This window comes from Apodemus sylvaticus, chromosome 16, assembly GCF_947179515.1.
Source record: "Apodemus sylvaticus chromosome 16, mApoSyl1.1, whole genome shotgun sequence".
NCBI classification, from domain to species: Eukaryota; Metazoa; Chordata; class Mammalia; order Rodentia; family Muridae; genus Apodemus; species Apodemus sylvaticus.
Window position 1 is genome coordinate 69338096 of NC_067487.1, and position 15101 is coordinate 69353196.

General features: G+C 45.1%; 1 protein-coding gene across 1 annotated transcript; it reads left to right on the forward strand.

The window, feature by feature from the left end:
- The first annotated feature begins 232 nt into the window (after positions 1 to 232).
- Ckmt2 (creatine kinase, mitochondrial 2) lies at positions 233 to 14626 on the forward strand. The gene is made up of 9 exons (XM_052159837.1): positions 233 to 384; positions 2021 to 2219; positions 3540 to 3635; positions 4002 to 4223; positions 5542 to 5627; positions 7631 to 7754; positions 8629 to 8763; positions 11418 to 11543; positions 14506 to 14626. Exons 1-9 carry the CDS (start codon positions 233 to 235, stop codon positions 14623 to 14625), a joined length of 1260 nt encoding a protein of 419 aa, XP_052015797.1. The 3' UTR covers position 14626.
- The last annotated feature ends 475 nt before the right edge of the window (positions 14627 to 15101 follow it).

The following is a 15101-nucleotide window of genomic DNA, read 5'->3' on the forward strand; positions in this document are numbered from 1 at the left end:
GTAAAGTCCAAAACACACTCAGTTTGTCTAATATTTAGAAATATATTACTTTTGTTGACTTTTCGCTATAATTACTGGAGAAAATGGAATGAGCATTCACAAAATCTGAAGTAGATAAATAACACAAGCACATTGCTTTCTCACCTGGAGCACTCCGTGCTGGGTTCAGAACTGTCTTGTGATGCTATCTAATATGGCTTCTTTCCTTATAGACACTCAACCAAGAAGAAGGATGGCCAGTGCCTTCTCTAAGCTGCTAACTGGCCGAAATGCATCTCTGCTGTTTACGACACTGGGAACCAGTGCCCTGACCACTGGCTACCTGCTGAATAGGCAGAAGGTATCTGCTGATGCCCGGGAACAGCACAAACTCTTTCCCCCAAGGTGAGTCCTCCTGGCCTTAAAATGACACCGAATGTCAACCAGACACGTGATCTCTTCTGTTGCGAAAGGTCAGTGAGAATCCTTCTTTATCTGTTTGTTTCATTTAATCTCGTTTGTATGGTGTTTCACCTGAGAACATGTCTATGTACCATGTGTGTGCTGTGCCCACAGAGGCCAGAAGATTGTCCAGTCACCTGGAACTGAAGTCACAGACTTCAGACTGCCGTGTGAGTGCTGGGAATTGAACTTGGGTCCTTTGGAAGAGTAAACAGTGCTCTAAACTGCTGAGCTATCTCTCCAGTCTCTGAGAATCCTTTTTGCCTTTCTAAATGGCTAAGTTAAACTTAAAAATCTTGTTTTGAAACTCATTAGGCCTAGTTACCTATGACAAACACAAAGAAAGAAATTGACATTCCCGCTGGAAGCTTACCCTCCAGTTAAAAGGAATAACAGTGAAAGTGTGCACTCATTGAGCACTTGTATTATGACACTATCTGGTAACATGTATGTTAGGTCCTTTCACATGGGTCATGACTCATTTTAGCATCATTTAGTAATAAAACCAGGACTTAGAATTACTAAGTCCAAATTCACGTACTTAGTGTGGTGGCATGCAAACCCATGGCCCTGGGGATGAGACCCATGCTTTACCCACTGCATTACTGTGTTCAGGAAATGTGATCACAGCGTTGATTTTAAGTGTGAGCATTAAAGGACAGTGTACACAGCATGTGGGAAAGTGGCATGCAGAAGATAAGATCTGCAGCCCCAGAACCTCACTGTGTCCAAGTCACCAGTGCATCGAGTAGTTTGAACAGTGTGACGATGTCCTAGAAGTCCACGTAGATAGGGGTAGAAGAGAGTAAACAACCAAGATGTCCCTTCATTTCTGAGGAACTCAGAGTAAAATCTCTGAGGGAGACCACCTGTGTTTGAGTCTATGGTACTCCTCAGTTCATATTCTTCGAGCAGTGCATGGCCAGGGGAAGACAGCATGCATCGTGACAGCCTTCTGTGTGCTATTCCGATATTTATCAAATGTTTGTGTTCCTAGCTAGGCACTGTTCTGAAAACAGGCCAGGTCTCTGTTACCATAGCGTTCTCTCTGTAGCAGAGGACTAAGGGGTGAGCAACATTGTAAGTAGTCCACACTCCCCTCCTCCACCACAGACCCAAGAGACTCAACTATGGCTGTCATTGAATTTCATCAACACTACTGGGTAGAAGAGAAGCCTGCATATGTTTTCAATTCATTTTCCGTCTTCTTTTCCTTTTATCCCTTTATAGTTTCTGTAGCAAGCATCATGGGTTTGCTACAGAAACACACACACAACCTAACCTAAATAAACCCAGAAACAAACACATCAGTGTATTTCTGATGAATATACACCATTTGATTTTATTTTTCTGTACCAACACAGCCTTTTGACAAGCTTTGAGAGCTCTGTCATGCAGGACAATGGCACGGTAGCAGTGTGACGATGTCCTAGACCAACTATGTCCTGTGTTGTCGCTGGCACAGGTTTTTCTTAAGCCTGGCTTGCTCAAGCCAAAATTTGTAGATGTTTCTAATTTTCTCTATGTTCACTGGACCAAGAGAGCCTGGTTGAAGGTTTCAGCCTCTCTCCTCCCACAGTGCAGACTACCCTGACCTGCGAAAACATAACAACTGCATGGCCGAGTGCCTCACCCCAACCATCTATGCCAAACTCCGAAACAAGATGACACCCAGTGGTTATACCCTGGACCAGTGCATCCAAACTGGAGTGGACAACCCCGGCCACCCCTTCATTAAGACTGTGGGCATGGTGGCTGGAGACGAGGAGTCGTATGAGGTAAGACTGCCGCTGCTGGCTCCCGGGTTGGAAGCTACCTTGCATGTGGGTAAGTGTACATCATGGGTTCTTTATATTTCTTTGCAGTCAGCTTTTGCTTTCTCAGAAAGGGTTTCAATAAAAGGAACTCAACTCCCTTAGAACCAGCAGGAATCCTTTCTGAAATTATGAGATGTATAGCTTCCTAGGGACAATGCTTTCTTTGCTACCGTGCCATTGAACTGCATGACAGAGCTCTCAAAGCTTGCCAAAAGGCTGTTTTGGTACAGAAAAATAAAATCGAATGGTGTATATTCATCAGAAATACACTGAAGTGTTTGTTTCTGGGTTTATTTAGGTTGGGTTGTGTGTGTGTGGCTTGGAGACTTATCTTTCTATTACTGTGGCACAAGCTCCTGGGTTTACCAAGTTTCTTGGGTCCTTGATGCCAAGGAACAGTGTCTGGTAGTAGAACTCAGTTCCATCCCCATCCCAACAGAGCAGCCTCTTCATTGTAACAGAATCCTTTAGCCTGATTCACTCACCCTCTCTCTTTTCACTCTTCTGCCATAGAATTAAAGGCAGTTTCTCAGAAAAGCAGCTATCAAAGGACAAGAAGGAGCCATCCCAAATAAACAAAATGGCAATGTGTTAGCTTGTAACAGAGACTTAGACTAAAGCTGCCTCTTTGGTCCCAATGCCCTTCTTCCTACTTCCCTTAACATCTAAGACTATACAGTAGTCTGATATTATATATAACTTCTCTTGGCTTTACTTGAGCTAAAGACTAGTCATGCCTATGAGGTTCATTTTGGTTTGGGACTGGACATGTTCTCACTGGGTAGGTAAGAGACCCTTGCTTTGTATAGCTAGGCTTCCCCATAGACTTCATGTTTTGCTTTGAGTCTTACAATCTGACTTTCTCTTCTGATCACAAAATGTACTTAGCCCCTGAGCTGGTGGCTTCTTTTAGCTCACAATGAAGAAAGCCTTTGAGTTCTTAACCACCAGAGTTTCTCATCCAGTGGGCTTGGCAGAATCCTTAGGGAAGAGATTAAACCCAGAATCTGGCAGCCCAGCTCTGTCTCTGAATATCTGTTTGTTTGTTTGTTTGTTTGTTTGTTTGTTTGTTTGTTTGTTTGTTTTCTGGTGTACATTTGTTCTTTTCATTCTCGTCTAGTCTTCTAGCCTACTCATCTATGTGTGCTGTGCATGGTGGCATGGAGAAATGCACAGGAATCCCTCAAACCTGGCTCTCAGGCCCTCAGGAAAAAGGAGACAGGTGAAAGCAAACGTCCCTTGCTAACAGGCAAGCCAGTTACAGGATTTTCTTCCTTACAGGTGTTTGCTGACCTTTTTGATCCTGTCATTAAACTAAGGCACAATGGCTATGACCCTAGGGTGATGAAGCATCCTACCGACCTGGATGCGTCCAAGGTAGGCTCCAAGATCCATTTCCTTTCCCCATGATACAAGACTGCCTGAATCTACAGGCAGAAGAGGGAACCTAAGAGCTGCTCCCTTGGTGAGATGTACCTGGAAAGTCTAAGATGGCCAACTTCATCATATCCCCTAGAAGGATGGGGGAGCTTAAACTTTCTTACAGAATTGTACCCCAACCCAAACCATCTACTCCAGACCCCATCTTACTTAATTAAGGTTAAGCCCCAGAGCTGGAGTTCCATCAGTCCGTTAGCCATGCTCCCTGTGATGCAGCGTTGGAAGGTTCCCAGGCAGGCTGCAGGTCAGGGAACTGTGCTCTGTGGCTACCATGGTGACCCTCTACTCTGCTCCACCCGGCAGATCACTCACGGGCAGTTTGATGAGCGCTATGTCTTGTCCTCTCGGGTACGCACTGGCCGCAGCATCCGTGGGCTGAGCCTGCCTCCAGCCTGCTCCCGGGCTGAGAGAAGGGAGGTGGAGAATGTGGCCATTACTGCCCTGGAGGGCCTCAAGGGGGATCTGGCTGGCCGCTACTACAAGCTTTCTGAGATGACGGAGCAGGATCAGCAGCGTCTTATCGATGTGAGTAGGTGATAAATCACCCTGGGGTTAGCTGGAAAGAGGCTGGGCCCCCAGCTCTGACTAGGCCTCTACCCACTTAGAGTTAGTCCTTCAGGGCTGAAACTTGCCTGGGGGTTGTCAAGGGGGCACCCCCATTTCATCCCATCCTGGCTGGTCAAGTCACTCTAGGACTAGGCACATCTTTTCCCACTGAGGCCAGACAAGGCAGTCGAGATAGGGGAGCAGGATCCACAGGCAGGCAACAGAGTCAGGGGCAGCACCCCTTCCAGTTGTTAAGGAACCCGCATGAAGACCAAGCTGCACATCTGTTGCACACATGCGGGAGCACCTAGATCCAGTCCATGAAATATTGTCAAGTCATGGCTAAAGTCTGAAGAGGAAACTCCAGTAAGAGTGCTGGGCTTGGCACAGGAGGGCGGAGGTGACTAGGGGATCTGCCTCCTGATAGCTATGAATAAGTGAAATCAACCAGGTATGGTAATAAATCTCACTCATGCTTAAAGGATGAGCCCAGTACTTCACCCTAAGAAAATTCTAGAGGCTGAGAGGATCTAGACAGGAAATTAAGGTCCTTTCCGTGACTGGTTCAGAGCCAGCCAGAGCTACCTGCAGGCTCTCCTCCTTGCTACCTTGGAGCGCCTGTGGGCTTCTCACTGGCTCTAGGGTAGACAAAAACGCAGCCCCTTCGGGTTTTGTGAATCAAGGTCTCGGTGTGTAGCCTGTGCTGGCCTCGCACTCACAGGGCTGTGCTTGGCTCAGCCTCTCAAGTGCTGGACTCAGGGACCTTTTATTTCCTAATTATTACACATTTTAAAGGAGCCATTACTCCCAAAAGTAATGTTGACATAAACTCCGAGGAAAGAAGAAAAGAGATTTCGTTACCTCAGAAGATAGAAATCACTTGGAGCATTCCTTTTCCACGCCACACAGTGCAGCTGGCGGTTGGCACCCCTCAATCTCCCGACACGCTCTGCCGGCCACTGCAGAGCAAGCCTGCACCCGCCTGAAGCAGCCACCGTGGCTCCTTGTTTATGGGGAGCTCCCTCCCCGACAGTGGCTTTCTCCAGTCTCCAGTCTCCAGAGGCTCTCTTGTTAGAGATTCTATCGAGATGGACCCCTGGCTTCTACTTGGCGTCTTGTCTCAGTGTGAGCTCTGGGCACTGGTGGTTTTGTTCTTCAAAGCTCCCAAGGTGTTCCAGCACACAATGAATCTGACACACAGCTGAGAGGCCTCTTCATCGTAAGCTGACACTTGATCACATGGCCCATACCCTGTCTCCCGGGCTCACCTCTCTGCTTTGTCCCTTTTGGCCCACAGGACCACTTTCTGTTTGATAAGCCAGTGTCCCCTTTACTAACATGTGCTGGGATGGCCCGTGACTGGCCTGATGCCAGGGGAATCTGGTATGGTTTTTACATTTTCCCTGTGTGTCAAGGATCTCAAATCATCTGCTTCTTCTAACCTGAGGTTGCTGTGAACTGCAGTTGACAGCATGCCGGGCTTGAGGGCTTCAGTGAAATGGGGAAGCCAAGTATAATTGGAAACTGTGTGTGTGAGCATGTGTGAGCATGCGTATCTGTGTGTGTGTGAGCATGTGTGTGAGCATGTGTGTGCATGTGTATCTGTGTGTGTGAGCAAGTATGTGCATGTGTATGTGTGTGTATCTGTGTGTGTGAGCATGTGTGTGCATGTGTATGTGTATCTGTGTGTGTGTGTGAGCATGTGTGCACATGTGTATGTGTGTGTATCTGTGTGTGTGAGCGTGTGTGTATGTGTGTGTATCTGTGTGTGAGCGTGTGTGTGTGTGTATGTGTGTGTATGTGTGTGTGAGCATGTGTGTGCATGTGTATGTGTATCTGTGTGTGTGAGCATGTGTGTGTATGTGTGTGTATCTGTGTGTGAGTGTGTGTGTATGTGTGTGTTTCTGTGTGTGTGAGCATGTGTGAGCATGTGTATCTGTGTGTGTGAGCATGTGTGTGTATGTGTGTGTATCTGTGTGTGAGCATGTGTGTGCATGTGTATGTGTATCTGTGTGTGAGCATGTGTGTACATGTGTATGTGTGTGTATCTATGTGTGTGAGCATGTGTGTATGTGTGTGTATCTGTGTGTGAGCGTGTGTGTGTGTATGTGTGTGTTTCTGTGTGTGTGAGCATGTGTGTATGTGTGTGTATCTGTGTGTGAGCATGTGTGTGCATGTGTATGTGTATCTGTGTGTGTGAGCATGTGTGTGCATGTGTATGTGTGTGTATCTGTGTATGTGAGCGTGTGTGTGTATGTGTGTGTATCTGTATGTGTGAGCATGTGTGAGCATGTCTGTGTTTATGAGTGTTCATGTGTGTGAGTATGTGTATGTGTGTGTTTGTATGTGTGTGAGTATATGTGTGTGTAAGTGCATGTAAGTGTGTGTGTGAATGTGTGTGCATGTGTGTGTCTGTGTCTGTTTGTGTGTGCATATGTATGTGTATCTATGAGTGTGTGTGAGTGTGTCTGTGTGTATAAGTGTTCATGTGTGACCATGTGTATGTGTGTTTGCATGTGGAGAGAATGTGTGTGAGTATATGAATTTGTATGTGGGTATATGTGAGCATGTCTGTGAATGTGTGTGAACATATGTGTGGTGTGTGTCAATGTGTGTGTATGGTGTATGTGAGTGTGTGTGCATGTGTATATGTGTGTGTTGTGAGATTCTTTTTAAAGATGTATAAGAATGTGAGCTGGCTTGCATGAATTACGCATGGGGGCAGACTATTCAAAAAAAGATACTTCAGATTAGTTAGAGAATCTGTTTGTGAACTTAAGACAATTAAACACAAAATGAAAACTCAATATTGATAATTAAGACAAACAATAAAGGAGGAATGGTTGCCGGTGTATCCAAATCCTTTCTAACAGTCCTCGGCTTGCCTTGGCTCCTGTAGTAAGTTATCCCAACTCTGCCTAAGAGGATCTGAGGAGGAAGATTCTCAAGAGGACACAGCCAGAGTTTATGTAGCAAGCAGCCGTGAGCTCCTGGGTGCGGGCAGAGTTCCTCCAGCCTTGCCTCTCATGCTTTTCAAGAACCACAAGCTTTTGGCTGAGTTTCTTGGGCGTCAAAACACCCCTGCCCCGCCCTGGCATCAGGGCGAGGTGCTGTCGTAGTTGACCTGCTGTCCTCTTGTCTGAGGAACAGAGGGAAGGATTGTATTCGTGTGGGGGTAAAAACACTCTCAGCATCGTTAAAGGCGGGCTTAGTCTTATTCTGCATTCTGCAAGGTAGCAGTGTCCGCTCTCCAGACACTGCTCAGGCACAGTTCCGAGAGAAGGGCTTCCAGGGAATGGGGAGGGTGGAGGAAGCACTCAGGTGGTGCGACCTTCCACGTGTTCAGATAAATGCAGTTAAGTCGGCTCCGTTTCTGACTTCGTTAGGCATAATTATGACAAGACGTTTCTCATCTGGATAAACGAGGAAGACCACACCAGGGTGATCTCAATGGAAAAGGGAGGCAATATGAAACGCGTGTTTGAGCGATTCTGTCGTGGACTAAAGGAAGTAAGGTCCCACCAGGGGTTTCTAGATAGTCATCAAGTTTCCATATCTGTGCATGTATCTTAGATTTTTTATTATTTTATTTTACACGTATGAGTGTTTTGCCCGCAGTAATGTCTGTGTAGCACATGCATGCAGTACCCTTGAAGGCCAGAAGAGGGTGTCTTCGGATCTCCTGGAACTGTAGCAACAGATGGTTGTGAGCGACTACATGAGTGTTGGGATCCGAAAGAGATACTCTGGAAGAGCTGCCAACGCTCTTTGGGAAGGGCCATCTCTTTAGCTTTGGCATTTCCCATTTTTAAAAAGATACCTTGCTAACTTCCAAAGTAGGACTACTTCTTTCTCCTAAGAACCAAATCTTCAGAGTAGTGCTTCTAAAGCTTTTTCTCTTTTGGGGGTGGGGGTGAGGTAGTCTGTGGTTCACTGGCTATTTTCTCATTCTATTCTAAATATGATATAAAGATAGAAGGAGTGGGTGGGGTAAACGAAATGGGATGGATAGAATGAGGGGAGGGGTCTGGGCTGGGACACGGGCCTGGATGGTATACAACAGAACAGACTCCCATAGGCTTCTCTGCAGAGAATTCCAGTGCTCTCCTACAGCCTTTGCATAAGTAACAGTATCAACGGACATTTGTTGAGAACTTTAACTCGTCTAGGGACTATGTTAAACGCTTTATATGGCCAGCTGATTTAATGTATACTCTAATAGAAGTATATCTAATAGAAGTATATTGACCGAGCACAAGTCCCATAGATCCACCCCAGTGTCATTCATGTGCTGTACTGGTCTCTCTCTCTGGTGTTTGGGGGTGACCTGAAGGAGCAGATATTTGAGAAGTCTGTCGTGTGCTAATTGTTACTCCGTCTGTAGGTGGAACGATTAATCCAGGAGCGAGGCTGGGAGTTCATGTGGAATGAGCGTCTAGGATACATTTTGACTTGCCCCTCGAACCTCGGAACTGGATTGCGAGCCGGTGTCCACGTTAGGATCCCGAAGCTCAGCAAGGTAATGGCGTGCGGCCGGGAGCTTTCTGAGTCTCTTCAGGATCAGCTCCGATGGGACCTCTTTTCAGGAGAAAACATCAGTGTTCACTTCTTAACTCTGACCTTTGGCACCTGCAACAGAACAGTGATGGAAGGGGCGGAGTCTGGCTTGAAGTCATTTGCATTAATTAACATAAAAGGTCCCAGGCCAGGCCAGGGGGGTGGTGCTTCAAAAATAAGGCTTTTGAGTCTCCATCACTTAACAGATCAGGATAGGTGTGGGGCTGCCCTGCTCTGCCCCCTCCCCGAGTTCCTGTCACCTTGTTTTTACATCTGAGCATGCTTGAGGAGAGAATGGCCTGGAGGGAGGACTTAGGCAGCACATGTTGTTAGGCCACATTTGTGTGATTTGCTTTTGTTTTGGTTTTTTTGTTTGTTTTGGGTTTTTTTTTTTTTTTTCATTTCTTAACTTGTATTTTGTGCAGTTTGGGGAGAGCGTGTGGTACACAGTGGATGCCACTGGACAACTTGCAGGTTCTAAGGATTCGTGAACCTTAGGCCATGCTGCTGGGCAGCAAGTTCCCTTACTCACCGACGCTGCCACTAGGGGGCGTTGCTTGGAGGCCTGCTTAGGGCATTTTTTTCGGATCCAGTCACAATCTGTCCATGTTCTAGCCCTGAGAAAAGAAGAGAGCGTGTAGGCGTGTCCACAAGACTTAAGGTGTAAGAAGGGGATTGGGACACTTCACTTCTCCTCATCCCGGAGGCAAGGGCTTAGTTAGCAAATAGCTCCATCTTCAGCTCCTGGGCTGGGGAGAAGGATCATCATGATCATGTCATGGACAGCTTGTCATGTCTGCCACAGCGCACCAAGTAAGTCAGGGAGGCTTAAAGAATTCTAGAAAATTGGACAGCCTATCAAGAAGAAGGAATGCAGTTCTTGTTATTCAAAATTCCAGTGTTTTTTTTTAAGATTTATTTATGTATTATATGTAAGTGCACCGTAGCTGTCTTCAGACACCAGAAGAAGGCATCAGATCTCTTTACAGATAATTGTGAGCCACCATGTGGGTGCTGGGATTTGAACTCATGACCTTTGGAAGAGCAGTCGGTGCTCTTAAAGAACATGATTTGAAGTGATTTAGCTTCGAGGTTTTAATTATAACAATGAAATCGGTGAACGGGTGAAGAGCAAACAAACAGAAACTGGCATCCGTAGCAAACGAATGTGTGCATTTCTGTGAAGATAATCAACTCTCCTGGCTTCCATCTGACGGACTTGGGCAAGTTAATCCCCTCAGAGCTGTTTGCTCCTCTGAAGTTTAGGAGTTACTGCAGCTTCAGTTGCCCCTATGACTTAACCGCCAAATTCATATACCAATGGCATGTGTAACCTCGGGGGTAAGTAGGATTGCTGAGGTCTTCGCCTTGACCTCCATGATAGCATTACTGGTGTACAAGGAGAAAGATGCGAGCCAGCATGCTCTGTCTTGCCGTGTGTGACCCCTGCCACATCAAGATGCAACAAGATCATCCTCGCCAGATGCCAAACCGGTGCCAGCGCCACGTTCTTGGACTTTCCACCCTAACTGTGAGCCCGAAGTGCTTCTGTTACTTATAAGTGAGCCGGAGTCAGGGTCTTTTTTTTTTTTTTTCCTTTCAAGACAAGCAACAGATATGTAGCTTTAACTGGCCTGAAACTCCATATGTAGACCAGGCTGGCCTCAGTATCACAGAGATCTATTTGCCTCTGCCTCTGGAACGCTGAGATTAAGGGCATGCCCCACCACCCTCTGGATAAAATACTTTTTTTTTTACAACGTCAGAAAGTGGACTTTGATGGGGTGAAAGTAAGATCCACATCATTACATGTTGGGAGGCGTTAAACCCAGTGCCCAAGCACACTGTAATGTGCTATCAACTGTTACTGTTCCTTTTAGCATCTTTGCTTAATGACTTCAACAGTCTCCCTTCTCGTAGTGTAAGACCCCCAAAAACTGAGGGTGTCCCAGCACCCCACGCCTCAGAAGGCGACACCCAAATCACTCGCGAGAAACGATCTCGATGCAATAAAATGAGGATTTCTTTATTCTAGAATTCTGGGTTCCATAGCCGTACACCGCGCAGGGCTAGAGGACTGTGGACCCCAAGTGCCGAATTGCGACAGCTTTTATAAGTTTACAACAAAGCCCACGAATCACAAACCAATCATTTCTTAGCATGGAGAGAGCCCACGAAATGTGAGCCAATCGCAGCAGCTTTTATAAGTTTAGGACAAAGCCTGCGAATCACAAACCAATCATTTCTTAGCATGGAGAGCCCGCAAAATGCAAGCCAATCGATTTGTACCACTCCATGGTTTTTAGGCCAATCAGTTTGAGCCCACGCTCAGTGGACCAATTAGTTTCCTATTTTCTTGGATGTCTATAGCTGCGTGAACTCCTGCATAGGGGTAATGGCGTAAGTTTACCGAAGCAAGATAAGCTTAGTCCATTTCCAGTTACCTTATGGGGCTAGGATCACCTATTCAAGGCCTTTCTGCTAGCTCTAAACAAAGGGCGGGCTCTGGAATGTGACCTTTTACCTAGTTTCTAACAAAGCAAGGATAGCATTTTAAACTTCTGACTTCTTGGGGTCATTAGAGTTAGGCTGTATTATTTTCTATCCTTTCACTAGGATCCACGCTTTTCTAAGATCTTGGAGAACCTGAGGCTCCAGAAGCGTGGCACAGGTGGTGTGGACACTGCTGCAGTGGCCGATGTGTACGATATTTCCAACATTGATCGGATCGGCAGATCAGAGGTAAAGTCTCTCTCACCCCCCCCCCCCCCATATCGAGGTCACCTGACAGAGAGAGGGCGTGGAAAAGCAGCCTTGGCAAACACAATGTTCACATACTCCATTTTCCCCACTGAGTCCAACTTAGCTATTCATTCTTGTGTTTCTCTTGCATGGAAAATAATGCAAGAAAGACACACAGTCCCTTCTGAGCCCTTGTAGGGAGGTCAAGGAATCACAGCAGGACTGTCTTTACAGACCAGCCCCCCTCCCCCTGGGAGCTGTCTCCAGCAACAGGAGCTCCCTCTGCTAAAGGACAACAGTGTTTTATCCCCATGGACTCAAGTGTGCTGTCCCTCTGAGAGCGGAAACCTGTGAAAACCTCTCTTGACTCTGAATTTCCCTTGCCAAAGACCACATGCTATCATCTTCCTCTTGACGTCTTATATTCTTAACAGTTTCTAAGCCTTTTAGTGTAGCCTCAAAGGCCAAGGGACTTTCTGTGATACAAAGGAACAATAGGTTCATTGATACGTGGGCGCCACAAGTGAGATGAATCCCAAGAACACATAGGAACATGCAGCTGAGTACTAAGTACACATTGATAGTCAGCACAGGGAGTTACTTCAACCCAGGACGCAGCCTCTGGTCACAAGACTAAGTATGAAGTGTCATTGTATAAATTTGTTCTCTTAACTTGCAGAGTAACTGTCAAACAGAATTTAGTGTTTTATTGTCAATTTCTAGGGGATATTTATAAAAGCTAGTAAGATTTCAAAAATATTTTAAAAACTATTTATTTACTCTGGCAGTCCTCATTACCATTTTGTATTATAACAAATTCTACAACTCATGGAGACCTTAACACAACAATATAAATAACCTGACTGGGGATAGAGAGATACCTTTTCAAAAAAAAATTGTGTCAGTTTTTTAATAAGATTTTATTTATTTATTTTATGCATTTTGTGGTTTTCCTGGAAAAAAATATATATATATATGATCAACAAATACTCTTACCTGGTGAAACACTCTCCAGCACTGATAAGGTATATCTTAATGGAAGGCACTTACTTAGCAGGTAGGAGACCCTATATCTGATACCAGTGTTTAGAAATAAACAAACAAGAATTCAAAACAAAACAAGAAAAATACTTTGATATCCAAAAAATTAAAGGCATTCCATCATATGTGTAACATTTTCTGATTGGTATTTCAGACTACTTTATGTATAACTTGAATCATGACTATAGACAGAATATAATCCTATGAAAGGAATCAGGATATTATAAATATGAACATAGTGGAGCATATATCCTTATTACATGCTGGGGAATCCTCTGGGTATATGCCCAGGAGTGATATAGCAGGATCTTTCAGAAGTGACGTGCCCAGTTTTCTGAGGAACCGCCAGACTGATTTCCAGAGTGGTTGTACCAATTTGCAACCCCACCAGCAGTGAAGGAGTGTTCCTCTTTCTCCACATCCTCGCCAACACCTGCTGTCTCCTGAGTTTTTAATCTTAGCCATTCTGACTGGTGTAAGGTGAAATCTCAGGGTTGTTTTGATTTGCATTTCCCTGATGACTAGTGAAGTTGAGCATTTTTTAAGATGTTTCTCCACCATCCAAAGTTCTTCAGATGAGAATTCTTTGTTTAACTCTGTACCCCATTTTTAATAGGGTTATTTGGTTTTCTTAGGTCTAACTTCTTGAGTTCTTTGTATATATTGGATATTAGCCCTCTATCTGATGTAGGGTTGGTGAAGATATTTTCCCAATTTGTTGGATGCCGATTTGTCCTTTTGATGGTGTCCTTTGCTTTACAGAAACTTTGTAATTTTATGAGGTCCCATTAGTCAATTCTTGATATTAGAGCATAAGCTATTGGTGTTCTATTCAGGAACTTTTCCCCTGTGCCCAAGTCCTCAAGGGTCTTCCCCAGTTTCTTTTCTATTAGCTTCAGGAGAGCTACGTATCACCAAGGTCCTTCCTGAAAGGTTAAAACTAAAATGTAGCCCCACCTAAGTGAGTAAGGGCCCCACCTCACCACACCCTGTCTAACACCAGACTGATCTATTAGAGAAGGGACCTGGGCTCAACTAGCTGTAACTGGCCTTCCAGCCCACCCTTCCCTCAAGGCCCTAGTTTCCTTCAGTATGAAAGTGATTGAAAGGGAACTTAGCTCCCATCCAGCCTAAGGCCTGTTCCACCCACTATGTAAATAAGGGTATCTGTATCCTGTGCACTTACAGCGCTCCAAGAATTGAAAAGCTGGTCAGAACCTGTATCTAAAGAACTACGTGTTTAGTCTTATATACAACAGGCTGACAAAGGAAAGGTACGTGGAGTAATGATACTCTTGCAGTAGACCCAAATGCAGTTCCCAGTACCTACACTGTGGTACAACCTTCTGTAAGTCCCGTTCCAGAGAATATGACGTCCTTTGGCCTCTATGGGCACTCGAATAAATGCAGTACACATAAACTTTTATGCAGGACAACATATATACACATAATAAATAAAACAATAATAAATAAATCTCTAAAATCTGTGGTCTTTCTCCCTCTCTCTTACACACACACACACACACACACACACACACACTGTTTTTTAAGGAAAGGAAAATTACAGATGATGAAAACTAATGATTTTTAAGTATAAAATAGTTCTCACAGCAACCCCACCCTAAGGAAAGCTTGAGAGAAAAACCGATGCTATCCCTCCACTTCCACACCTGACCCCAGCCTCGGGATACATCCCCTCACATGAATGCTCCTGTTGTAGTAAAGTTCTGCTGAGTGGGACAGTTCACGCACACACCAACACTGTTCTGTCCAGCAGGGCTCTGCAGACAGCTTCCACTCCATCTAATCTTCCTCTTTTTCCTTTCTCCACCATGTCTCCTCCTCCTGGCCATCTCTCTTTCTCTCTCTCTCTCTCTCTCTCTCTCTCTCTCTCTCTCTCTCTCTCTCTCTCTCTCTCAAGGTCGAGCTTGTCCAGATTGTTATAGACGGAGTCAACTACCTGGTGGATTGTGAAAAGAAGCTGGAGAGAGGCCAAGACATCAAGGTGCCCCCTCCTCTGCCTCAGTTTGGCAGGAAGTAAATTTATCCCTCCAAGTTTATGGGTAATGTGTCTGCTGGTATGACAGACACAGGAAGTCTCTGCTCTGAGAGTTTTTGTAGACTTGAAAACATGTAAAATTGTATCTACTGCTATCTTTACAATAAAACTCTCCTTAATATCCTTGGGTTGTGTCTCTGATTTTTAATAATATTAAGAAGGCCCTATGCCAGTTATAGACAGCAAGATGCAAAAGTCACAGGGATACATCTGGATCAACCTTCAACTATCCAGATGTTAACTTTGATGAGTTCAACTATCCAGATGTTAACTAAGAGCCTTCTTGTACAAATGCCTTGTGAACATCACTGAAAGTGAACAGCAGATATAACAATTAATTTTCCAGATGTTCAGGCAAGGGGAGAGTTCTTCTTTTGAAAAGGGGAACTTCATAAAAGACGGAGGCTTTGCATCAGTTTGTACATGCTGCTGCAAGTAGACCCTGCCAGTGTAAGACC